The sequence below is a fragment of the Brassica napus genome, chromosome A7 (assembly GCF_020379485.1).
Source record: "Brassica napus cultivar Da-Ae chromosome A7, Da-Ae, whole genome shotgun sequence".
Taxonomy (NCBI): domain Eukaryota; kingdom Viridiplantae; phylum Streptophyta; class Magnoliopsida; order Brassicales; family Brassicaceae; genus Brassica; species Brassica napus.
In genome coordinates, this window is record NC_063440.1 from 23,849,372 (window position 1) to 23,873,699 (window position 24,328).

Below are 24,328 nucleotides of genomic sequence, written 5' to 3' on the forward strand. Positions count from 1 at the left end.
CCTAATCATTTGTAGATGAAATCAATCAACACTAGTAAATAATTGAAACAGGATGGATTCGTGTCAACTTTGTTCTGCTCATCTATCAATACCCCATGCTTAAACGTTAGCTTGAAACGGCGTCTGTCAACCACATGCGTGGGTATCTCTGTTTTTCATTTATTTTTCTTGCACTACTACTTATATATGTATTTATTTCTACCATTATTATAAAATGATTATTTCGAACATTGGAGAACTAGCAAACGGACCGTCCACTTCGGTTGTCAGAGAAGAGAGAAAAGAGAGAAAACGCGTGGGAGGAAAGCACCGACGTCCGGCGGCGCGTTTGCGCGCGTGCCGGCGCCGGTGGCTCCCTTATTTGTCGATCCTCGCTAGGTTACCCTCTGTGTGCGTCGATCTGCTGTCTTATCCGATATATTTTCGGATCTGGACTAGGGTTTTATCGCCGGGAGAGAACCGTCTACGGCGGGTTTCAAACGGCGGTAAGCTCCCTTTCTCTGGCTTCGGGGTGAGGTAGGACGCGGCTCGTCGCGACAGCTTGTTAGTTTTTTGGGTTGAAGTTAGGTTTCATTCCGGGAGGCGGAGGCTTCGTTTAGCTCCGCCGTCGCCGTTCAAGTTTCCGGGGGGTGGAGGCTCCTTTCAGCTCTGCGCCGCCGGCAAAGCTTCCGGGAGGTAGAGGCTCTCACAGCTCTGCGCCGTCGGATCTTGCACCGAGGGGTGAAGGTGTCCTGTACCTTGCCTCGTCGGCTCTGGTTTTTTCTTCTTCTGCTTAATTTTTAAAATTAGTTTATAGGGCCTTAGTGTTGGTTTTTTGGCTTTGGTGATGTTTGAGTTCCGTGGGTGTTTCTCTCGTTGGTGGAAGAGAGAAGCGACCGTTTCAAGTTGGTGTGTTTCGGTGAGCCGTGGTTGTTACTCTGGTGTGTGCTCGAATGGTGGTGGTGATGATCTCGCTCCGGCGATTGATCTCGCCGGTAAAGATTTCTCTGGAGTACAAGACGGCGGTGATGGAGAGTGTTGGTAGGTCTTGGGATCCGGCTTGTCTCGGTGAGGCTTGTTCCTATAGTGGCCGGTTAGAAGCGTCCGTTCTCCGGCGTAAGTGCTTACGGTGGCGGCGACTTTTGCGGGTTTGCTCCTCGAGGTAGGGCGAACCGCGAGTCGGGTGTTTGGGTTCGAGGTTAACGGGCTTGGGCCTAAGCGGGTTGTTTTGTTTAAGTTGGGTTTTGTGGTTGGGCCTTTTTGGTCTTTGTAATTCTCTTTGGGCTGCGGGCCTGTTATCTATTATAATTCAGTTGGAAAAAAAAAAAGCAAACGGACCGTCCATGATCTTCTGTGGACCCCTGTTTTGAGCTAAAATTACGGAAACTTGGCCGTCGATCTCTGCCGTTGAACTTTTTCACCTTATTAAATTTAATGTGCATCTATTTTCTCGATGCACAAAGTAAAATGTCATCTCAAAATCTATATTCTAATTGACAAACCCTAATAAAGACTTCCGCAGAAACACCGAAGAAGATCCTCACAAGTTAGATACTTCATCATCAAACACATGTAACAATTTTTTCTTTTGTCATTAAGTAATTTATTTTATGTACTTTAGCGACATTGTTCACAAAACAAGGCACGACTGCTGATAGTACATAGTTTTGATAGCTTTTAAACAGATATAATTATTAAGATGGCTACAGATCGAAATGTAGATTGAGGAAAACGAACGACAAAGCTATACGTTTCGTGATACATCGAACTCAAAGCAGACCACTTTGTGACCCACTTGGATTCCAACTTGAATTTTTTTTGTCTTCATTTTATTTTCGGGATTTTCTTTTCTTTCCTTTCCTTCTATTTACTATTGAATGACAAATTCCATAACTATTTACATCAAGCATAGCAAATGCAATTTTTACACGACCTAATATTTACTAGTTTATATATCTTAATTTTATATTGATAGAATAAATCTATTTTCCAACTGAAATTGATGTCTAAAAGCATTTATATTCTTAAAATATTCTTATACAAAATATCAGTATTAAGATGTAATATAACTATTTAATTAATTTTTAACTAATAAAAATACAATGAATTACCTAATAAAAATACAATCAATTATAAAGTTATATGTGTAAACTGAATCTCGAAATATTCAAATAAGATATCCTTGGCAATGGTAAGAGTGTTACATGAATCTCTCAAAATAAAAATAAAATAAAAGCGAAATTATATTCTTTTTTTTTGAAACTTAATGCGAAATTATATTCATTCACTTTATTTTTAAACATGTAGGAATTTTATGTTGCATGACTTTTTTTTTAATTGCTTTGACTTTGTATTTGAAATTTAATCAAAAACTAAACGATATTAGTATTATACCACATAAGATAGTTTAGTGGTAAACTATATCAATGTTGATGGTTTGAGTATCTCGGTGAGATGTTTCAAATGGAGAAGCTAGACGCCTCGCCAAAAGAAAACACACGACCCGTCTTGAAGCTAACATGTGTCTTTGCCTCTTTGCTTTTTCATGCCATTAAATATTATTACGACTTCGGCGGTTTTTGGTCCCAACAATAAAATAACTCTTTTACTCTACCCCGTTCATTATAGTTACATTTAATAATCCCAATATTTTTAAAATGTGGGAAAAAACGAAAAAAAGAAAGAAATAGCATTTCGGCCTTGATTTAATTGAAAAGAAAATAATAATGAATTGAAAATGAGTGCATGGTAGTTGCATATAAACCAGTGGCTGAAACGTAAATTTCCACTCACTATGTTTTTCTATATATTGAACTACTGCCTCCTCTGTTTTTTCCAATTCTAAACCAAACAACACATTCACATAATCATCTCTCTTTCTTTCCTCTTTAAGAAAGGAACAAAGTTCAAAGCTTCCAAGTAATCATTTCCTCTCTATCTCTCACATACACATTACTAGTTTAAGATCCTTTCATCTCCTTCTAGAAACTGATCAATCTTATTACCTATGTGCAGGTTATAACAAGATGGGTCTTGTCGGCTTCTTGCTTATAGTTATTGTCGGAGTAATGACGTCAAGTGTGAATGGCTACGATGGCGGTTGGGTAAACGCACACGCCACATTTTACGGCGGTGGTGATGCCTCCGGCACCATGGGTAAATTGCTTCTTCAAAAGCTTCAGAGTTTTTCAAATATCACAACTGTTGAAATCTCTGACATGTGTGGTCTGATCTTTTCAGGTGGTGCTTGTGGGTACGGAAACCTTTATAGCCAAGGCTATGGAACCAACACGGCCGCGCTGAGCACCGCTCTGTTCAACAACGGCCTGAGCTGTGGCGCTTGCTTCGAGATAAGATGTCAGAACGACGGGAAATGGTGTCTCCCAGGCTCAATCGTCGTCACAGCGACTAACTTTTGCCCTCCCAACAACGCTTTACCGAACAACGCAGGAGGTTGGTGTAACCCTCCTCAGCAGCATTTCGACCTCTCTCAGCCTGTATTTCAACGCATCGCTCAATACAAAGCTGGCATTGTCCCCGTCGCCTACAGAAGGTAACCTCAAAATAATAAAAACAAGAAACAGAGCTGCTCTGTTTTTTTACTCTGTTCCAAAACAGAGTATTTGCTTTTAGAATCTTACTTTTTTATTTTTGTTATGAAGAGTGCCATGCGTGAGAAGGGGAGGAATAAGGTTTACGATAAACGGACATTCTTACTTCAACCTTGTTCTGATTACGAACGTCGGAGGAGCTGGAGATGTTCACTCTGCGTGGGTTAAAGGGTCAAGAACAGGATGGCAAGCCATGTCTAGAAACTGGGGGCAAAACTGGCAAAGTAACTCTTACCTTAACGGACAAGCTCTATCTTTCAAAGTCACAACGAGCGATGGTCGCACCATTGTATCCAACAACGTTGCTTCCGCAGGCTGGTCCTTCGGCCAGACCTTCACCGGCGCACAGATATAGACTTGACTAGGTGAAAACAAGTGGTTCGTGTGTGTAGTAGTAGAAAGCTTAGAGGGTGATATTAGTAATTTGGTACGTTCTTTCAGTTTGGGGTTTCACCAAAGAAGAAGTGGTGCATCTAGTGCTTGATTTTCCACAAGGGCCTTGATGACGTCATCTTTTGGGGACCTTTGTTCTCTTTCTATTACTGGTAAGGTTTGTTTTTAAGTTTCACTGATGCAGAGGTGGAGTTAAGTACCACCCGCTAGTAGTAAAGTTAAGTTTGTATCCCTTCTTGAAGCAAGAGGGAGAGTTTCCTGTTTCAAGAATTGTTTGATTTGTATTTTCTCAAGTCATCTATGTTGTGAATTTTTCAATTTTTATAAAGATTGTTGGGAATTTGTTATTTCAGTTTGTGTGTGTTAAATCGCCAGATAGAGTAAAAAAACAATCGGCATGTACTTGTTTACTATGTTCACGTCCGGGATATATTTATTGGAAATATATAAAATAATTCACATGGATTGCATGGAAAAAGCAAAGTTCTAAATATCGTTTCACAAAAGATTGTTAATAGTTTTCGATTATAGTCTTCTCGTTAAACAAAAGAAAATGTATATATAACAATTGAGATTAGTTATCAGTTATTTTTTTTTTTGTTGCTAAAAACGTTAATATCATTAGAAATGAAAAAAAAAATTTTACAAAATAATTATCCTAGAATCAATGTATCCAAGGCAAAAAATAAAATAAAAATACATTATGATTCGCAAGTGCAAGTTTAATCTTCCGATTAAGAGAGCCAAAGAAGTAAGAGGTCTTTGAAAAGCCTCTTATTCCTTCTTCCGAGGATGATGAACCGTATATCTCGATCGATTAATCTGAAGACTGAAGCTGCTGTTAAGAAGATGTTTATTATGCAGGAGGTTGTTCCGGTTGCCGCCAAATGTGGTATATGGTGACTTGGGCCACTGTTATCCTTTCAAAAATAAAAAAAAGAGATTAGTTATCAGTTGTCAAAACTAACCTAACCTAGTTACAGAAAACTAACCTAACCTAACAAAGACAGTATTTCCGACCATTTCTTTTGTAAGAGTTGTATTGCATTGCATGTGAAGAGCTATATGGCCATGTGATGCTTTAAATTTAAATTCTTAACGACGTGCTAACTTATAAGTTATAACTAAAATACCTAAATGGTGATTCTTTTTTTTTTTTTGTTGGAATAGACATTCGTCTCGCGTCATGCACAAACACCGAGTTGTAACCGTCCATTCACTTTTCTCCAAAGGTAGCAAATTTATCTAGAACTACAAACTTTATAAATTTTAAGCAAAAAAAACTATAAACTTTATAAAGACATCGATAAATAATCTTTTTATCTTAGCTAAACTCGGTCATTCGGCAATCTCAGCATTAATTCGTCACCGGTTCTTAAGTATTGTATTTTTTTGTCTCGTGTATTTGAGTATTGACATGTTAATTTTGCTACAAAAAAATATGATTTCATGTATATAAACATATGCATGATATTAGTCGGAAAGCATTCAAATTCATATCAATATATTAACTCTATTTTGTAATACTAAATGTCTTATTCTTAAAGTTAACTAGATCAGCCGATAGAATCATCACAAAAAATGTATTCATTTAAAACAGTAACTTTAAAATACTTTAAACCCGTATACGTCCTTCCATATTTAACGTCTTTGTCTTTTTTTTTTTTTTTTTTTGAAACATTTAACGTCTTTGTCTATTTCATTAACTTGCAGACAAGAAATTCAGCAATTTGCGGAGAAAATATAGCTATTTTAAAAATAAAAAATCGCAATAAAGAGTGTTTTTCTTCTAAAATAATAATAATTTAATTGGAATGCGAACAACACGTCGTGACAACAAAAAGAAAAAGAAGAGAATCGGAACTGAGGTGCACGTAGTAACTAACAGTCACGAGAGATACAGAACAACCGAAGCCATGTGCTCGTCTGACATATTGTTTTGTCCCAAAACTACCCACATGAGTCCTATGGGGTCCCCCATCATTCGTATTGCTAACCAACATATTTAACACCGTCCTCTTTTTCTATATCTATGGGCCTTTTAAGCCCATCGCAATCTAGCAGACTAGAACATTCTCATTTTCAGCTGCAGCTTTTTAAGTTGAGCCTCAAAAAAAAAATTCGCACAATTCTTCCAAAAAGGCAAAAACTCTAACTAAACATTAATATAATTTGACAAAAAGACATTAATATAGATTTGTGAAAGAATTTACTTTAACAGTGATGATCTAAACTTTACTCTAATCTCTATCCACTAAATACTAAACCCTAAAACTTAATCATTAAACCTAAACACAAATAAAAAAATAAATTAATTATTTTTTGTTGATAAATGCTACTTTGAGAACTTTTTCCTTATATGTTATTTCTTAGACAAGAATATATCTTAGTGCTACCGTATATATATTTTCTAATTTTCTATAAATTTCAATTAAATATTATTTAATTTGATAACAACAAAATATTAAAATAATTGTAAGAGATTTAAATTTTAAATTTTTTAATAATGATGCTGTTATATTTTTTTAAAAATAAATCCAATTCCAATCTCAATGACAAACAAACTATAATCTAGAATTACTCATTAATATTTTCTTACAATTTATGAATGATCCAAGTTCGGTACCTAACAAGCAATTTGGTACTGTATTTTTAGTATTTTTTTTTTTTGTTTCACTAGTAACTCATCAATTCTAGCTTCTTTCGCATTCTCGTGACTGCTCAATACAAGGCCCGTTTTCGGACCAACGCTTCGTGTTTTTCCAGAGCTACTTATAGGTTTGCCTGCTGCATGTTTAGATACGTCAGAAACAGTCAGCGAAACATGACATGCAATATCAGAACTGTGAAGATGAGCAAAACCGTTGTTTTACCCTTGAAAGCAGAGGATCATCAAAGACGGTGAAAGGATAATTTGACATCTCAGAAGAAGGCCAGTTTCCTCCAAACTGAGGCCTATAAGAAGCTTCCAAGATCTGGCTAACGTAGTAATCTGCAGGACTTCCTAATAGGTTCCACTCAGCTAGTTGCTGAAGCTTTGGATCATTTAGGAAACTTAGATTGCTGTATTGCAGATTTGGATCAACCGATGTCCCGGGAATGCTACCAGTTTCTAGTTTTGGTGTTTTGATACCAAACAATCCTGAGTAACTCTCAAGAGATGAACTTGCGGAGCACGTTAGTTCCTTATAGGTATGATAAAACTGCAGATTAGGGTCTTCTTCTTCTTTTAGAGGAGCCTTCATGTTTTCATCTGTACGAACCCATGAGAAATTCTCAAGCTGTTGCTCTATATCAATTCCAAAGTCCAGATCTATGTCACTCTGCAACTGCATATACACAATGTGTGTGCTTTTAAGTACATAATTATCCAAAAGATAACAGATATTTAATGTTCAAAACTGATTCTCTACCTCGTTTTTGCATTCAATGGACATAAGTTGCTGCTGCTGATGTTGCAGCACGTTCTCCTGTTGTTCCCAATATGATGCATAAGTTTGGTGAAATGAAACCTTAACTAAGTATTTGTGATATGGGTTATATACCTTATGAACACGGATTTGATACAAAGACTGTCTTATTGAGTTTTCTAGTTGTTGCAAATCGTCTATGCTGTCAACCTTCTCAACCTCAGTCCAATAGCTATATTGGAAAATCATAACAGATGAGATAACAAAGGAACATTTAGGTGAAAGTATATAGAAGATCTTGGCACCTTAGTCTTGTGTGTATTTCTGATAAGTGTTTTTGTAGAAACCTGACTTGTTCGCTCACAACCTGAAAGTTCCCGGTTGCGAAAGACAATTAAATTTAGGAGATACTTCAGCATCATCGCAGTAAACTAGTGGCACATACCTCAACTGTTGGTTTACTGAAAATATATATAAAAAAAGTCACATCAGTAGAACTCAACAACACTAAACTGAAACTGATATTCTTGATATATGTAGTAATAATACACACCTTCTCTCTAGAAACTCTGATATATTTACATCGTGGTCAAGCTTCATGAATGTTTTCTTCAAGGCCTAAGGTATTTTGATAATAACCCAGTATTAGTGTTTGTCTAGGTGGTGAGACGAGAAAGAGACAAAACAGAGGTAAACAAAAACTCCTTACTTCAAGGTTATCCAACTTCCTCTTTGCCCTTTCTTGCGGAGCAAGTTGAGAAAACTTAGCAATGACTTCTCCAATGCTAAACAAACTCCCCAAAACAGAACATTGAGTAAAAAAAACATAAAACAGAAACATGTTTAAACAGTCTTTGTAACTAAGAAAGAATCATGAGACCTGTGTTCTCCGGTGCACAGGGAAGGCTTTCCCGCGGGAGAGAACATGAGAAGCACAACATCTATATCGCATAAGATGGACAACTCCTTAGCCTTTTTCATGATCCCATTTTTCCTTTTGCAATAAGTAGCTTGCCGTGCATTGATGCTATCTAGTTTCTTTATCTTCAGCTTCACTCGGCCCATCCTGCATAACTTTTTGACCAATCAAAACCTATTTTTTTTACACTGATTCAAGACTCAGAATGCAAATTACAGAACACAACATTGGCCTAACTCAAATTGAAACTCAAACAAACAAAGAGAAAATAACCCATTTTGAAACCAACAGTCAAGCAATGGAATCAGGGACGGATGAAACGTTCATCTTGGCCTCCAAGAATTTAATAGTTAATATGTAATGATCAGTCACTAGGCTCCAAATTGATTATGAAAATATATGTATTGATCATATGATCTTTAGTGTCTCATTGTTTAAAATCTATAAATCTCAGAATCGGTCCTAAATGGACTAGCCAAACAATATCCATCTCAAGAAATCATACTTTCATCAACAAAACAAGTAAGTTACCAATTTTAGGAAACCCCATAAGAAGAAACATTGAAAATGGAAATAAAAAAGCAAACCTAATCAAAAGTAATATTAAACCAAAAACAGGAAGAGAAAACTTACCTAATTTAAGACAAAAACAAACTTTCCTTCAATCGGATGCTAAAGGAAAAACACTTTCCTTATGAGGAAGAAAGAAGATAAAGCTTAAGAGAGGAAGAAGGATCGTGAAGGAGAGAGAAGAAATAGGTTTGCGATCGAGACGACAGGTGTGACCGCCAAAATCGGATATTAGGGTTTGAATTGAAAGCTTGAAAATAGGAAACTGTGGGATCGATCGTCTCATTTGTTTTTCTCTCTTTGCTTCACAGAACAGAAACAACGAATAACCCGCTTGTTTTATTGGACCACTCATTTGGGCTAACCACCAAAATAACCTGTAACCAATAGCTACTAACCGAATAAGGCCAACGTGTCAATTTCTCCACTCGCTCGAGGTGACGACGATGCCGTGATGAGTAAGTAATCACGGTCCACACGTGTTAGTAGCCAAGATCTTTGTTTATTTCCTATATTTTTGTCTACCATAGTTTTTTACATTTTCTGGATCGATCGACGAGACCCGACCTAAATAACCATAATGATTTTTATTTAAACAATTAGTGATTTCACTACTTATTTCTATATGTCCAGAATTTTCTTTATTTCTTCCCTTTTACCAATTTGGCTCCTTTTCTGGCTATCTACCAAGGTAGCTCTAAGATAACCTGGTAGGCCTCTGTGTTATGTGACCTGTGTTCGTTTGGGTTCCTTCAGGCTTGTTCTAGCATTATTTTTGTATGGCATATTGGCATGCACGATCCTATTGTGTAGGCTGTGTTAGGCTCCTGTGAGTGATCAATAGTGTATCTCTATTTGGTTCAATCAATTCAAAATGTTGAGGAATAAAAAGTTCCACAATAAGCTGGTGGTAAGTTTTTCCACATACATGTTTTATTTAAAAGAATTAAAGTGATATCTAAAATTTACATATATTTTATAAAAATGTAGTACAAAAGAGTTGATTTCTTTCTGGTACAGGTTTAGATCTTTTGGTATAGAATGTTAAATTATAATTTTCAAAAACTGATTCCAAATGCAGGAGATTCTGATCCAAAAACATCAAAACTCTTATGGTTAAAAAAATAAAATATTTTGTACTCTTTATCTTTAAACCTGTCCCGTTCCAAGAAGGTATCGTAACCAATAGGAGGCCGCGTAAGAGGATAATGAACCGGGTTACCAAGAGGATAATATAAATTGGACTAGTGAATATCTAATGAACTGCAAAGTATTTTAGTGATTTAGTGGAATACCTAATGAATGCAAAGATATTTTAGTGATTACAAAAGTTTCGTGTGATTTTAGTGATCGATTTGAAAGATATATTAGGGTAGTCATTTCGTTCACAATTTGTTTCTCATTTTGACACTATTACTATTTGCTTACTTTCATGTCATGAATTTTGGTTAAATCTCAGAACAGTGAGTGGTACTCTTCGTGATTAGTTCCAGCATTTATTTTATGTTTTTTTTTTTTTTTTTTTTTTTTTTTTTTTTGGTAAAAGATTTATTTTTTATTTTATGTTTATCGTACGTACATGTTGTCATCATCTCCATTTCTTTCTGTTTTTCAAATTTCATGCCCTTGTTCACGTATACGATCCTCACTTGTGTTCCTGATTTAATGTCCAGATCCACCATGTTCTCTTAACGGTTAATTAAAACTCTAGCTAAATCATTCGAAGTAGTATTACATAAACTTTATATTTTCAAAAAAAAAACCTAAAATTTAAATTTTCAAAAATTATTCGGAATAAGTCAAACGATATGGGATCTTCCTCTTGTATAAAACTAAATTCAATATATTGTCAAACAACAATATAGTTAAACCAAGAAATGAATTTTATAAATTTCCAATTAAAAAAAAAAGCGAATTAGTTTATTACTATATTGATGAGGCTTTATGCCTATCCGGACCCCAAGCATGCAAGCCTATTAAGCTAGCTACTATTGCCTATGTAACTATGTGCTTTGAAATGGGTCGGATTTGAATGAGATTAAAGGTCTTCTTGTTGATATAAGAAACCTTGCTACTCTCTTCTCTTCATTAGTGTTTAATTTTGTCCCTCGCACTGCAAATTGTTCTGCAGACTGCAGCTGCTCTTGCAAAAGCCGCTTTGGCAAACATTGTTCCGAATTAACTATTGACTACTGAGTAGCTCGTTTAGTATGAATGCATAACTCTTTGATAAAAAAAAATCCCATGATCCCCAATCACCCGACCAATTAGTTTATGTTTTGATTTGGAATCTTCCTCTTATATAAAATAAAAAATATTGTAAGCAACATTAGAAGTGAATCATAGTGAATCCTGACGAAAAAAGAGAACCGTAGTGAATTTTATTATTGTATTGAAGAGGCTTTATGCCTATCAGGACCCAAAGCATGCAAACCTATTAAACTAGCTACTATTGGCTATGCCATTATGTGCTCCGAACTGGGTCAGTATATAATTGAGCAATGTGTGTGGCTATAGTAAAATGAGTAGCATGGACGTCCTGTTTGTGCGACATCGTACGCCAAAATCGGTTCGTGGGGTCGAACATGTTAGCCACAGTAAACTTGAAACGTATTTTTTCTGATCATGTGAATTGGATCCAATGCATCTTTGATTTCCGAGATTTTGTTTTCTTACGCAACATTTGTGTTCATCATTTAAAACTGAAATTTAATTCCAATAACTCTACCCTCCCCTCCCCCCACCTCCCACCCCTTACAATAATTGAAAACCTTCACCACAAAAACAAGTTATTCCAATGGCTTACCAATGAGCGAACATAGGTGAAAACATCTTGTTAATTCTAATAAATATTGTGAAATGTTAATAATAATACAATTGACTTGAAAAGGGAAATAAAAGTAGAGAAGTGCAAATTGCGTGTCTGAGTATGATATTCCCCACTCTGCTAAAGTGATAATGATAATGTCAGTAAGGTAGTTAGTCTCTTTGGCAAAAGGTAACTATCCATATTATCATCTATTTATGATACGAATTTGATGTATTATTTAAAGTTATTGACCAAGAAAAAAATACCGGAAAGAGCATAGGACGTGTTCAGTCAATCTCTGCAGATGGACCGTACAAACCTGCTGCAACCATTCTGAACCTGAGGAAAGATTATCCCAATATTTAATGTACTCCTCTGCCAATTTAACTTTATGGTCAAATAAGAAAACATATACTTTTGTTCAAAAAGAAAAGAAGAAAACATATACTTTAGATTTAAAGTCTCACCTATTTTCTTTAGTTTTATTTGACTTTCGCTGCTTAGTGCTTACCACACCAAGTGCAAATATCAAGTCTCTGTGCACGACTAATTCAGAAACTTAATTTTCTTTATTTTAGTTTTTTTTGCAAAAACTTATAAATGGAAGTATATTAATTGTACTGAGATGTGATGAATATTCATATTGCAGAGGAATTTCTTGGAATCAAGATCTTAAACAACCCCTTGAAAAGTAATTTATTGCAGCGACGTATGCAATAGATGGTTGAGTAGTTAATGTAAAAATCGTTAATTGGTAGACTGATTTGGAAACAATTTTTCTAGTGATCTCTATAAGAAAACCAGACTACATTATTTTCTAAACATCATCACATTCACATCATGGAGAGACCCGCCAATTAAAAGAAAGGGTTTTATAAGTTTTCTATAAACCGCACCAAATTTTAGCAAAAAAAAAAAAAGTTTTCTATAAACCCAAAATATGTCAAACATTCCAAAGAGAGAGAGCGAGAAGAGGTGGGGCTAATGAAAGGATAGGTGCAGTGTGCTTGAGAATGATGGTTGTGGTTAGAACAAGAGTCATATCAAATGTTGAGCCTTTTTGGGCAGTTAGTTAATACTTGATACTAATTCAGTTTTGTTTCTTCCTTAATAGTGTTTTCTAATTTTCTTTATCAACCAAGGACAGCAACAAAAGTACCAAATAGAAGAAAAAGTTACTACAAACTGTATGTATATTTTTATTTTGGTGAAAAGCGATGGAAACAAATCAATGTATCATGTTATTTGTAAATGGCACTTCAGTGAAATTTCGAAAATCCGGAAGAAAAAGTGAGGAAACAAAGATCCATAGAAGCCGGGAAAAAGAAAGTGAAGAGACCATAAAGAGAAGGAACTTGTGTTTCTTCGACGTGTGTGTTTGTTTCTTCCTCCTCACAAGTGAGATCAAACTAACCGGTTTTCTACATAGATTACACTTCAAATAAACTATAATGGTTCAATCAGTTAATTAACCAAGTTGGTTTACAAGAGCTAAACCTACATTATGTCCAGCAAGCTATCCTAATATTAAACATTGGTGTTATGTATGGGACAACAACAACAACAAAAAGTAGAGTTGAGATGGAAAAAGAGTTTTACGGATGTTTAACAACTTTTCATTATCTCTATCACTTTTTCAAACATATCTCACTGCTCACAACGTAGGAAACGTGTTCCCTGCCCCTCACTCTTTTCTCTCTCCCACCATGTTTTTAATCTCTATACGGTTTCACATTTATGGCTTTTTCCTCTTTTGACCAAATTCCAGCGATAGTTAATAATGTGACGACGTTTAGTTATCATCTTTGAATGTAAATGTAGATTATTCAGCTTTGCTAAATTCTTCTTTTTGATAAATGGTTGCTTAACTTAGGTATGGTATTATGATTACACTATACTAAACCAAATATCTAGAATGTTGGACCTGTTGAGGCTATTTTAATGGGTAAATAGAAATATGCATCAGCTATCAAATCAGTCCGTGACAGTCCATAGACCTTTTAACAGTTGTATAACAGCATTTTGTCAGAAAACACGGTCACGACATATACATACACGCACATAGCTTAGAACCATACGTAATAATATCAAATAGTATAACAACTCATATTTAATATCTTCACATCTTGTCCTCCAATGGGGATGGAGATAGCGTATACTAACGTGTCATTTCCCTCCATTACACTTCACTTCCCGTCTTCTTCTCATCCACTAACAATCAACAACAACATTGTCATGTCGAAAGATCATCACCGTTGGATGGATCAGATCGCGTATTTCTCTTTAAACGTTAACAGCGATCAGCATAAAGGTCACTACTACCACGCAAGTCATGGAGAAGAAGAGATGAAAAACCCTAATCGATGTAACTGCAGTACCAGCAGCAAGAAAGAGATGAGAGACTGTGGAAGCTGTAGACACTCGTTAAAAGCGTCGGTGTCGAGGGGACACTGGAGACCGGCTGAAGATGCTAAGCTTAAAGAACTAGTCGCTGTCTACGGTCCACAAAACTGGAACCTCATCGCTGAAAAGCTCCAAGGAAGATCCGGTAAGTAACTAATATCACTTAATAATTAGCTTTCCAAGATTGAAGTTCTTGATGTTCTTAGTGTTTGTGTCGAGCAGGGAAGAGTTGTAGGCTACGATGGTTTAACCAACTAGACCCGAGGATAAACAGGAGAGCCTTCACTGAGGAAGAAGAGGAGAGGCTAATGCAAGCTCATAACCTTTATGGTAACAAATGGGCGATGATAGCGAGGCTTTTCCCTGGAAGGACTGATAATTCTGTGAAGAACCATTGGCATGTTGTAATGGCTCGCAAGTTTAGAGAACAGTCTTCTGTTTACCCTAGGAGGAAGACGATGATTACTCATAAGCCACTCGCTAACCCTAATCCTCACTCTTGCAATGATTTTGAACCTACTAGGTCAGATTTGATCCACCTTGTTAGTAATGACCAGAGCCACCTTATGTTACCAATTCCTTGCTTCTCAGGTATGAGTTTGTCCTCTATTTACTTAATTTAATTTGGTTTCAACACTCTTAATTATCCGAATGTACGTTTTTGTATATATTCCCTTTTTGTAACTTTCAGGTTATGATCATGGAATGCTTGAAAACCAAATGATGATCGATGACTACTCTTCAAGGACGCGAGTGGTCGCCACAACATTCGGTGATTCAAATCAAACCGGAAAGTGTGAGATGCTTGATGAAAGCATGAATGAGAAGAAGAAACCACACTTTTTCGATTTTCTTGGGTTGGGGACAGTGTGACAATCACCATGAACAAGAGAAAGAGAGAGAGAGAGCTTAGGTTAGTTAACAAAAAGTAGGAGATGATTCCGAGTCTATTCAATGTAGTTTTGTTGCGTTAATTGTTGTTAGTTCCATGCAACATTCTTAAACTCGTGTTAGTTACGTACTTATCACTCTTTGGTTAATTAATTAATGCTTTAATGTACATGCCATATTGTCTCACTTTCAAAAGCAATGTTTGATTTGAAGTATAAAGATGTACCACTTTATAGTTCTAACCAACACTTTAACTTATACGAAAGTGCCACATTCCATTATTAATGTGGAGTAAGAGAAACAACATGCTTCATATATGAAGGAGGAAGATGACATATGTTGAAGATGGGACGATGATGTGGAATTAAGAAGCGACAAAAAAAGAGAGTAACAGAGAGATCGGAGATAGAGAAGTCAAACTAAAGAGAATATTGTACGTTTGTAGTTTCTTGGAGTATGCAGAAATTAACAATACCATGCGATATTGATGAGATCGCAACTTGCAAGATTCAGGCTCAGATTCTGCAACAAAATGTCCGAACATCTACTCTTAATTATTCTCACACCCATTGCATTTTTTTTGTTCCCTCCAAGAAGTTTTCTCCTTTTATTGCTTCTTACTTATGCGTCTCATCAACCTCATGTCACCCACATGTCCCCTTCTTCTCCTCTTTTATTATAACTCCGGTACTAATCATTTACTTTATTTTTATACTATATATTAAGTTGTAAAAGTCATTGTACTTTTGCTGAGCTAATTCATTTCTGTGGTCAAAAAGAAAGAGATGCTTTCTTCACTTGCAATAGAAATCTGACTGTTAGCTTGCATAAAGGTGGAACACATGAATGGTTATGCAATTTCAATATTCTCACCAGTTACATTTTCTTTACTGAAACAAATAATAGTCATGGTGCAGCCTTTAATTGAAAGCTAAAGTTGCCAAAACAAATGTTTTGTGTCTTAATCAGAAGATCAAATCAGAAAATCTTTTAAATTAATGGATTTTTTGGGTTGAATAAGTTAGACCGTCAATCATTTAAATACTTCTCAAAATATATACTAAGGTTAACAACCACGCCATACGCGGTATGAACATTTTATATACTATTTTTATATATTATATGTTTTTTACATATTTATGAAATAATAAACATATATTGAATAATTTAAAAGTCAGTAATTATTACATATATAATTAAATTGGTATGAATACATAAATAAATTTAATTAATCCAAACAATCATTTTTTCTATTTTATATGGTATATAATTAAATATAAATGACATTAACATATATATATATATATTGTATTTTTAATATTTATATATACTAAGTGATGCTTTCTACTCATAAAGGTTCTTGATCATTTGTATATTTTTATAACACAAACTTAAATCACTTATAGTAAACTTTTCATCGTGTGATTAATATATAGTTTTAGTAATTTTAAATTTTTAAAAATTCATGGCTAAGTTTAAAATTTAAATATTTATCAATATTTATTCAAAGCTTCTTCAAAGAAAAATTTAAAATTAAAAAATTTATGTATTTTATATGGTATATGGTATATCTTTTACATGTAATATTTATTAAATGAGACTTCTTACTTATATGATTTGTAATCATTTGTATCTTATCATAAAAAAAAGAGTTAAACAATGGATCACAAAAATTTGAATGTGAGACTTTTAACAGTTTTAGTAATTTATAGTCGTTTAAAAAAAATCTAAATATAGCATATAGAGAAAAAATCTAAAATTTTATTATATGGCTGATGTAGTTGTTTAATTTAGTTTATTAATTTAAAATTAAAAAATATGATAGAGAATATATTAACTTTTTTATCAAATCTTTATTATTCAAAATCATTAATTTTCATATATATTGTAGCCAAATTAGACAATTTTGTAATTTTTATTTAAGAAAATATTGAAAACTCATTAATAATGAATTTATGTTTAGTTTAATAAAAAAACTTGTTATATATTTAGATGAACCAACTTATTTTTCTAAGGATTCTAAGACTCTTTGTGGTGATGACACATGGTTACATAAAATGTTGTAATGCTTCTATTTTAATGTATAGGAGATTTTATAGATTCATTCAGTTATTTCATTTTAGATTTTAAAAGTAAAAATTTAATTCCTTTTTCGGAATTTATGAGAATTTTATCCAAACCGGAAACTGGGACGGTTTTGAGGGAGCTTTACATCAAATCAAACCGGAACCGGGTTTAAAAACATTCGGCAAAAACCCTCAGCTCTCCAAACTTCAGTGAGAGTGAGATACAACCACCATGGCGGCTACGACGATGACGACGACTCTTGGCTTTGTTTTGCCGACGAGTTTATCCCCCCGTCGCGGTGGATTCAGAGTTTCGGTCATCCGATGCTCCGCTTCTCCTCTCACTACATCCACCGGCTCTGCCGCCTCTGGTAACTTCCTCTTTTCATTTCTCTCAATTCGTCGCGAGTTTCGTTGCTTCAAAGCTTTTTTTGAATAAAGGATAAAGCTTTCGAATCTCCCAAGCATCAAAATGATGTAAAGTCTTTACCTTTGTGGTTAGGTATAGTGGAGAAGCCGTGGAGTACATATGACGCTAGGCTTGTGTTAGAAGACGGTTCTATATGGCCTGCTAAGTCATTTGGTGCTCCTGGAACCCGTGTTGCTGAACTGGTCTTTAACACCTCCTTGACAGGGTGAGCTTACTGTGTTTTAATTGAATACGAGATTAATGCCCTTTTGACCGGAGTTTGATTGGTTGTGTGTTTGTCCTAAGGTATCAAGAGATTCTGACTGATCCTAGTTATGCCGGACAGTTTGTGCTAATGACAAACCCACAAATTGGTAACACCGGTGTGAACCTCGGTAAGTAGGAAAAGTCTGAAGCTTTGAAAGTTTTAAGTTTCTTATACCACACACTGATCTTCTTATTACATTTGTTGTAGATGATGAAGAATCTGAACAATGCTTCCTTGCTGGCTTGGTGATTAGAAGTCTAAGCATCAGGTAATGTCGTTAGTCTTTCCTCTATCCTCCATTTTTGAATTTTCTAACCTTTTAACCTCAAATGTTTTCAGTACCTCGAATTGGAGATGCACTAAAACACTTGCTGACTATCTAACGGAGAGGAACCTCATGGGAATCTGTAAGTTTCTTGTGGCCACGCTGCTATTTTAGAGTCCTCATGTTATACAAGTTGGTTTGTTTCATAATATCAGATGATCTTGACACTCGAGCAATAACTCGTCGATTAAGAGAAGAAGGCAGTCTTAACGGTGTGCTTAGCACAGAACAATCCAAAACAGACGAAGAGCTTCTGCACATGTCCCGTTCTTGGGATATCGTAGGTCAGACTTTTCCCTGTTTTTTTTTATTTGTTTTATTATAAGATATTGAACTCCTTCTTGTCTACTTGGTGGAGTCTTGTAGGTATTGATCTGATAAGTGATGTCTCCTGCAAATCTCCCTACGAGTGGGTCGACAAAACAGACCCTGAATGGGATTTTAATACTAATACACGCGATGGGAAGCCCTACAGAGTGAGTGTCACTTCTCCTCTAGCTCTTCTTCTCTTATGGATACTATATGCACCAACTCCTTACTCTCTCTCTCTTTAGGTTATTGCGTACGATTTTGGCATCAAGCATAACATCCTAAGACGCCTGTCCTCTTACGGATGTCAAATCACCGTTGTTCCGTCGACATTTCCAGCTTCCGAGGCTCTTAAAATGAATCCAGACGGGATTTTGTTCAGCAACGGACCTGGAGACCCTTCTGCTGTTCCGTATGCTGTGGAGACGGTCAAAGAGCTTCTCGGTAAAGTTCCTGTTTACGGTATCTGTATGGGTCATCAGTTGCTGGGACAGGCTTTGGGTGGTAAAACCTTCAAGATGAAGTTTGGTCATCATGGAGGCAACCACCCGGTTCGTAATAACAGAACTGGCCAGGTGGAGATCAGTGCTCAGGTAATATTTACTAATACCCAACTTCAAAATGTTGAACTGAAATTTTTAACTTTAAAAACTTTCAGAACTTAAAAGTTTAGCATTCATTATTCAGATGCTGCTAGGAACATTGTTACAAGTTTGACTAAACATTGTCTTTGTTTTGTCTTGGCAGAACCACAACTATGCGGTTGACCCGGCTTCACTCCCCGGAGGGGTAGAAGTGACGCATGTCAATCTCAATGATGGAAGCTGTGCGGGTCTATCTTTCCCGGCTATGAATGTCATGTCTCTCCAGTACCACCCTGAAGCCTCCCCTGGACCTCACGACTCTGATAACGGTAACTGCTCTTTCTTTTTCTCAGAAAGTAAAATGTGAAACACATTTCTCTTTACAGTTGTATTGAAAAACCAGAAGGGTTGTAATATGTGTTTTTGTTTGTCTGTGATTGCAGCGTTTAGAGAGTTCATAGAGCTTATGAAGAGGTCGAAACAGAGCTCCTGATTAATGGGATGCAAACAAGAACTCTTTCTTTGTTTTGTAGTACTATTTAATGTTTCAACCATATCGCACTTAAGTTAAACCCAAGTGTTTTGTCAGTGACAATGGAGTGAAATTCTTGTTTTGTCTGTGACTATGTTAAGGAACCAGCCGACACCTCTTTAATTTTAAATAAATGTAACCAGTAGAATAAATACATATGATTAATGAGTGCCGCAGTGTGAGTCTCAGAATAAAGACACTAACCAGTCGAATAATCATGTTTAGTGACACATTCTACATTTCCAGATTTTATGGGTGGTGCAAAACCATCTCCGATAGTATCCATACAAAATAAATGCTAATAGAAAATCTGCAATGTAGTAACCAAAATGAGTTGTGTAAAAGAGTAGTGAGATGAAAAGAAGAAAAGGACATTGGAAAAGAGAAGAATTTTATTATTAGAAAAGGAGACTATATGCTCTTCTTTAGGCTTTTCTCAGTGTTAGCAGTGGTGGGATTCTTTTTCTTTAATCACAGGATGAAAGTAAAAGATGCTATGCTTTCTTTCTTTAGTTCTCTTTATCTTTTATCTAAATCTAAAATATATTTTTTGAAAACTTTATTTAGAAAATACAATCTATTGATAAAAAAATCTAAAAAAATATATCAACAAAAATTCTTGTTATTCTAACTCACAGTCTCAAATCTACAATATTTATCTATAAAAATGATAATTTTCCTAAAATAGAATTTTTAAAATTTTTATTTTAAAAATACAACCTACTGATCAAAAAAACTAAAAGAATATTTATCTATCAACAAAAATTCTTATTATCCTAATTTCTAAATTAATACCCCATATCTACACTATTTTTCTACAAAATGATAACATTTCTAAAATAGAATTATTGAGAATTATATTTAAAAATATATCATATCAATCAAAAATCTAAAAGAATGCTCATGTATCAACAAAAATTCTTGTTATCCTAATTTCTAAATAACAATCCAATATCTACACTATTTTTCTACAAAAATGATAATTTTTCTAAAATAGAATTATTGAGAATTATATTTAAAAATACATCATATTAATCAAAAAAACTAAAAGAATGCTCATGTATCAACAAATTTTTTTGTTATCCTAATTTCTAAACAACAACCCCAACTCTACAATATTTCTCTATAAAAATGAAAACTTTCCAAAAATAGAATTTTTGAGAATTTTATCTAAAATATACAATCTATTGATCAAAATATCTAAAAAAAATACTCATCTATCTACAAAAAAATTCTTGTTATCCTAAATTCAAAATCACAACCCCAAATCTACAATATTTCTATAAAGAAATTAAAACTTTCCTAAAATAGAATTTTTGAGAATTTTATCTAAAAAATACAACTATTGATCAAAAAATCTAAAAGAATACTCATCTATAAACAAAAAAAATTCTTTTTATCCTAATTTCTAAATCAAAACCCCAAATACACACTGTTATTCACATAAATGAAAACATTCCTAAAATAGAATTTTTGAGAATTTTATCTATAATATACAACCTATTGATCAAAACTTTTAAAAGAATACTCATCTATCAACAAAAATTCATGTTATACTAATTTATAAATCAGAACCCCAAAACAACAGTATTTCTCAATAAAAAAAACTTTCCTAAAATATAATTTTTGAGAATTTTATCTAAAAATACAATTTATTGATCAAAAATCTTAAAAGAAAACTCATATATCAACAAAAATTCTGGTTATCCTAATTTCTAAATCACAACCTCAAATCTACAATATTTCTCTATAAAAATAAAAACTTTCCAAAAATAGAATTTTTGAGAATTTTATCTAAAATATACAACCTATTGATCAAAAAATCTGAAAAAATACTCATCTATCAAAAACAATTCTTGTTATCCTAAATTCTAAATCACAACCCCAAATCTACAATATTTCTATAAAGAAATGAAAACTTTCCTAAAATAGAATTTTTGAGAATTTTATCTAAAAATTCAACTATTAATCAAAAAATCTAAAAGAATACACATCTATAAACAAAAAATTCTTGTTATCCTAATTTCTAAATCAAAACCTCAAATCCACACTATTATTCACAAAAATGAAAACTTTCCTAAAATAGAATTTTTGAGAATTTTATCTAAAATATACAACCTATTGATCCAAAAATCTAAAAAAATACTCATCTATCAACAAAAATTCTTGTTATCCTAAATTCTAAATCACAATCACAAATCTACAATATTTCTATAAGGAAATGAAAAATTTCCTAAAATAGAATTTTTGAGAAATTTTATCTAAAAAATACAACTATTGATCAAAAAATCTAAAAGAATACTCATCTATAAACAAAAAAATTCTTGTTATCCTAATTTCAAAATCAAAACCTCAAATCCACACTATTATTCATAAAAATGAAAACTTTCTAATTGGTCGACAACTCATCTTGGAGGAGTGTTATTAAAGAGTGTGATCTTGGGTTCGAGAAACGCCAAGCGTACCAACAACCTAATTATGGAGTCAGAGAGAACTCATAATGAAGGGATTGGGATCGGTGCCCTGCAGAGCTATGAGCCGGATTCCGAGTGAACAGTATGGGTTGTTACAGAATCATGGGCAAAAACGTAATTGTAACTTCATGTTTTATGCCAACATGGCAGATAGACCAGGGAGATATTAATCAAGAAGCTTATTATATAGGTTGCAAGTTCATCACACAATGGAGATAAAATATCAACTCTCAAAAATATTTCTACTTGTGTACAAATAATACATAGTTCCAAAAGCAAAATATCTACACTACTTTTGCCTTCTTTCACAAGGTAACAATTAGCTTATTCAAATATCTCACTGCAAGAGTAATTTGTATATATATATACTAGATCAGTGTTTTATTATTGCTGCATGCTCTCCCTGAAGTTCATAGATCTAGACATCGCTGCAGGGTTTTCTTGTAGATTGATAGACGTTTCAGGGACCAAGCTTCTTCTGTTGCTACCCTTTGTTTCAAATCTATTGAACAAACTTAATCCTCCTTCCGTATTCTTCTCAGGCTTTGTTGGTAACTCAGGGTACACCACGTTCTTAGTAGCTTCACTAGTTCTAAGAGTAGTATTTTTGGTTTCTACTTCAGTTTGATCCCTTGCTCGTTTCCCTAAACATGGTGAAGTCTCTGAGATAGGCCATATAGGAACCGTGCAGCCCCAATAGAAAGGGATAGGGTAGAAACTAGTATTAGGACCCGTTGGACTCCATTGGTAAGGCCAAGGAGAAGTATTATTAGGTAACATTACTTGGGAAGCAAGAAACTCTTGGTGGGTTTTGTTTTCTTGATGCTTAACAGTCTCTGTAACCGAAGACTCTGAAGAACCAAAACTGAGGATCGTTCCCGAGTTATTGTTGTTCTCATAATCCTCAGACGTGACCTTCAAGTAATGGTTTGAACAAGGCCACCCTTTGTTCTTGCGGCGGCCTGATCCAACGGGGACGTTTCTCATGGATCCACCAGCTGTCCAGTACCTCTGACAGTTCCTGCAGAAGTGACGCGGCTGGCTCACGTTGTAGTTGTTGTAGTAACAGAACTTGGTGTTTGCGCTTTCGCATCTCGGACACGGAAGAAGCTTGTCCGGTTTCTTGAGAGTAGTTGGTTTATCTTCTGATGTACTTGTTGTTGTTGTTGTGATCTCGCTCTGTTGATCCCCGTTGGTCTTTGAGCTTGTTGGTGATGAAATCTCAAAAGCTGCTCTTGGCGGTTCGTTAAGATCGGATAATATGCAAGGACCTTTGAATCTGCTATTGCCGTGCTCATGGTTATTAGCCAGAACCTAAAATTTTAGCACAACTTTATTATAACTAGCCACAGCTTTGTCTTAACGGATATATATTATTACTACAAAACAGAGGAGTTTGAAAAAAAAAAAGAAAAAAAAAGGAGTTTGAACAAAAAGGACTTTGAGATTTGCGTGACAGCATACCATGTTTGGTCCGGTCGAAGGACAACAAGAGGATGAGGAAGATGAAGAAGGCTCCTTGCTCTGATAGGACACACCGTGAATAGAAGATAACGACGACGGATCATGATGATCCACAGCTAAAAGAGATGTAATTGTCGTCCCAAACAATTTTATCTCCGTATCTTTAGATTTCGACATACTAATTTTCCAACTTAACAATTAAACCAATTCCTCTAAAAATTATTGTTTACTCGTTTTTTTATTAGATCAGAGAAAAAGGAGAGAATACAAGGGGCTGAGCTTGGTTGGTATGAATGACGATAGTGCATAGAAGAGAGAGAGAGAGAGGGGGAGAGTCAGAGAGAGACTTGTTAAGTTTTAAGAGCCACAAATGCTGTGGCCACTATAAAGGATCCTTTTCACGCTCTTTTAGATTCCCCCGTTCTAGTGCTGCTTAAAAGATTTTAGCCATCTTTCTTTGTTGCCATGTCGGATTTTTCCTTTTTATTTAATTTAAAAGATATGGAGAAACACAAACACTTGGTTCGTAGTGTCTGGTTTAGCCAAAAAGCATTTACAAGAATATGTATATTTACATTTTTACCAAAAATTGGTAATAATAATCTTTACATTTTTACCAAAAAAAATAATAATATGTATATTTGTAGTGGTTATTCACAATCGCATCCAGAGTTTAAATTTGATGTAAACGCATTGAAAAAGAGATCCACGCGGCACGCACAATGATAAACAAAAAAAAAAGTCATATGTACGTACGTGAAAAGTCATACAATACTTCTAATAAACAAAATATTTGAAGAATAAGGCTTACAATTTACACACCTTAACTGGTTAGTTCTTAACTCAAGTTCAAATTACTAATCGAAACTCGATGTTATTAACTACATAAACTCTTCGTTAATTATTACCATA

The 24,328-nt window shown here is 34.7% G+C and overlaps 5 protein-coding genes and 1 long non-coding RNA gene across 10 annotated transcripts; 4 read left to right on the plus strand and 2 right to left on the minus strand.

Annotated features, from left to right (window-relative positions):
• The first annotated feature begins 2,700 nt into the window (after window positions 1–2,700).
• LOC106354078 (expansin-A1-like) lies at window positions 2,701–4,335 on the plus strand. Its single transcript, XM_013793927.3, has 4 exons — window positions 2,701–2,898; window positions 2,995–3,135; window positions 3,220–3,532; window positions 3,642–4,335. The coding sequence occupies exons 2-4, from the start codon at window positions 3,006–3,008 to the stop codon at window positions 3,943–3,945; spliced, it is 747 nt and encodes a 248-aa protein (XP_013649381.1). The 5' UTR covers window positions 2,701–2,898; window positions 2,995–3,005; the 3' UTR covers window positions 3,946–4,335.
• A 2,201-nt stretch (window positions 4,336–6,536) lies between these two features.
• LOC106357198 (agamous-like MADS-box protein AGL30) lies at window positions 6,537–9,468 on the minus strand. Of its 4 annotated transcripts, none has more exons than XM_013796878.3 (10): window positions 8,946–9,434; window positions 8,274–8,459; window positions 8,103–8,178; window positions 7,947–8,011; window positions 7,839–7,854; window positions 7,699–7,760; window positions 7,529–7,625; window positions 7,397–7,453; window positions 6,857–7,312; window positions 6,537–6,767 (listed from the first exon to the last, which is right to left on the minus strand). In XM_013796878.3, the coding sequence occupies exons 2-10, from the start codon at window positions 8,456–8,458 to the stop codon at window positions 6,756–6,758; spliced, it is 1,026 nt and encodes a 341-aa protein (XP_013652332.2). In that variant the 5' UTR covers window position 8,459; window positions 8,946–9,434; the 3' UTR covers window positions 6,537–6,755. The 4 variants fall into 4 exon arrangements, with proteins under 4 accessions (XP_013652332.2, XP_013652330.2, XP_048592029.1 ...); XM_013796876.3 differs by having other exon boundaries at window positions 6,537–6,770; window positions 8,946–9,424; XM_048736072.1 differs by lacking the exon at window positions 6,537–6,767 and having other exon boundaries at window positions 6,821–7,312; window positions 7,397–7,625; window positions 8,274–8,467; window positions 8,946–9,468.
• Window positions 9,469–13,656: 4,188 nt separating this feature from the next.
• Window positions 13,657–15,154, plus strand: LOC106357200 (transcription factor MYB105). The gene is made up of 3 exons (XM_013796879.3): window positions 13,657–14,239; window positions 14,317–14,685; window positions 14,786–15,154. The coding sequence occupies exons 1-3, from the start codon at window positions 13,828–13,830 to the stop codon at window positions 14,965–14,967; spliced, it is 963 nt and encodes a 320-aa protein (XP_013652333.3). The 5' UTR covers window positions 13,657–13,827; the 3' UTR covers window positions 14,968–15,154.
• A 2,046-nt stretch (window positions 15,155–17,200) lies between these two features.
• LOC106354079 (carbamoyl-phosphate synthase small chain, chloroplastic-like) lies at window positions 17,201–19,572 on the plus strand. Of its 2 annotated transcripts, none has more exons than XM_013793928.3 (10): window positions 17,201–17,422; window positions 17,554–17,686; window positions 17,767–17,855; window positions 17,936–17,996; window positions 18,068–18,135; window positions 18,209–18,337; window positions 18,420–18,529; window positions 18,608–18,955; window positions 19,110–19,275; window positions 19,390–19,572. In XM_013793928.3, exons 1-10 carry the CDS (start codon window positions 17,284–17,286, stop codon window positions 19,437–19,439), a joined length of 1,293 nt encoding a protein of 430 aa, XP_013649382.2. In that variant the 5' UTR covers window positions 17,201–17,283; the 3' UTR covers window positions 19,440–19,572. The 2 variants fall into 2 exon arrangements, with proteins under 2 accessions (XP_013649382.2, XP_013649383.2); XM_013793929.3 differs by having other exon boundaries at window positions 17,211–17,422; window positions 17,560–17,686.
• A 2,596-nt stretch (window positions 19,573–22,168) lies between these two features.
• On the minus strand, window positions 22,169–23,710 carry LOC106354080 (cyclic dof factor 5). Its single transcript, XM_013793930.3, has 2 exons — window positions 23,417–23,710; window positions 22,169–23,266 (listed from the first exon to the last, which is right to left on the minus strand). Exons 1-2 carry the CDS (start codon window positions 23,591–23,593, stop codon window positions 22,337–22,339), a joined length of 1,107 nt encoding a protein of 368 aa, XP_013649384.2. The 5' UTR covers window positions 23,594–23,710; the 3' UTR covers window positions 22,169–22,336.
• Window positions 23,303–24,069, plus strand: LOC106354081. The gene is made up of 2 exons (XR_002653269.2): window positions 23,303–23,543; window positions 23,662–24,069. It is a non-coding gene; the product is annotated as an uncharacterized LOC106354081 (long non-coding RNA).
• The last annotated feature ends 259 nt before the right edge of the window (window positions 24,070–24,328 follow it).

Bases quoted from the DNA above. Each gene is read 5' to 3' on its own strand.
- LOC106357200 (XM_013796879.3), top strand. From the start codon at position 13,828: ATGGGGATGGAGATAGCGTATACTAACGTGTCATTTCCCTCCATTACA. The intron at 14,240-14,316 runs GTAAGTAACTAA...TGTGTCGAGCAG, and splicing joins AAAGCTCCAAGGAAGATCCG to GGAAGAGTTGTAGGCTACGA. The intron at 14,686-14,785 runs GTATGAGTTTGT...TGTAACTTTCAG, and splicing joins ACCAATTCCTTGCTTCTCAG to GTTATGATCATGGAATGCTT.
- LOC106354078 (XM_013793927.3), top strand. From the start codon at position 3,006: ATGGGTCTTGTCGGCTTCTTGCTTATAGTTATTGTCGGAGTAATGACG. The intron at 3,136-3,219 runs GTAAATTGCTTC...TGATCTTTTCAG, and splicing joins TGATGCCTCCGGCACCATGG to GTGGTGCTTGTGGGTACGGA. The intron at 3,533-3,641 runs GTAACCTCAAAA...TTTGTTATGAAG, and splicing joins GTCCCCGTCGCCTACAGAAG to AGTGCCATGCGTGAGAAGGG.
- LOC106354080 (XM_013793930.3), bottom strand. From the start codon at position 23,593: ATGTCGAAATCTAAAGATACGGAGATAAAATTGTTTGGGACGACAATT. The intron at 23,267-23,416 runs GTATGCTGTCAC...CTAAAATTTTAG, and splicing joins CTTCGACCGGACCAAACATG to GTTCTGGCTAATAACCATGA.
- LOC106354079 (XM_013793928.3), top strand. From the start codon at position 17,284: ATGGCGGCTACGACGATGACGACGACTCTTGGCTTTGTTTTGCCGACG. The intron at 17,687-17,766 runs GTGAGCTTACTG...GTTTGTCCTAAG, and splicing joins TTTAACACCTCCTTGACAGG to GTATCAAGAGATTCTGACTG. The intron at 17,856-17,935 runs GTAAGTAGGAAA...CATTTGTTGTAG, and splicing joins TAACACCGGTGTGAACCTCG to ATGATGAAGAATCTGAACAA.
- LOC106357198 (XM_048736072.1), bottom strand. From the start codon at position 8,458: ATGGGCCGAGTGAAGCTGAAGATAAAGAAACTAGATAGCATCAATGCA. The intron at 8,179-8,273 runs GTCTCATGATTC...GAGTTTGTTTAG, and splicing joins CTGTGCACCGGAGAACACAG to CATTGGAGAAGTCATTGCTA. The intron at 8,012-8,102 runs GTAAGGAGTTTT...AAAATACCTTAG, and splicing joins GGAAGTTGGATAACCTTGAA to GCCTTGAAGAAAACATTCAT.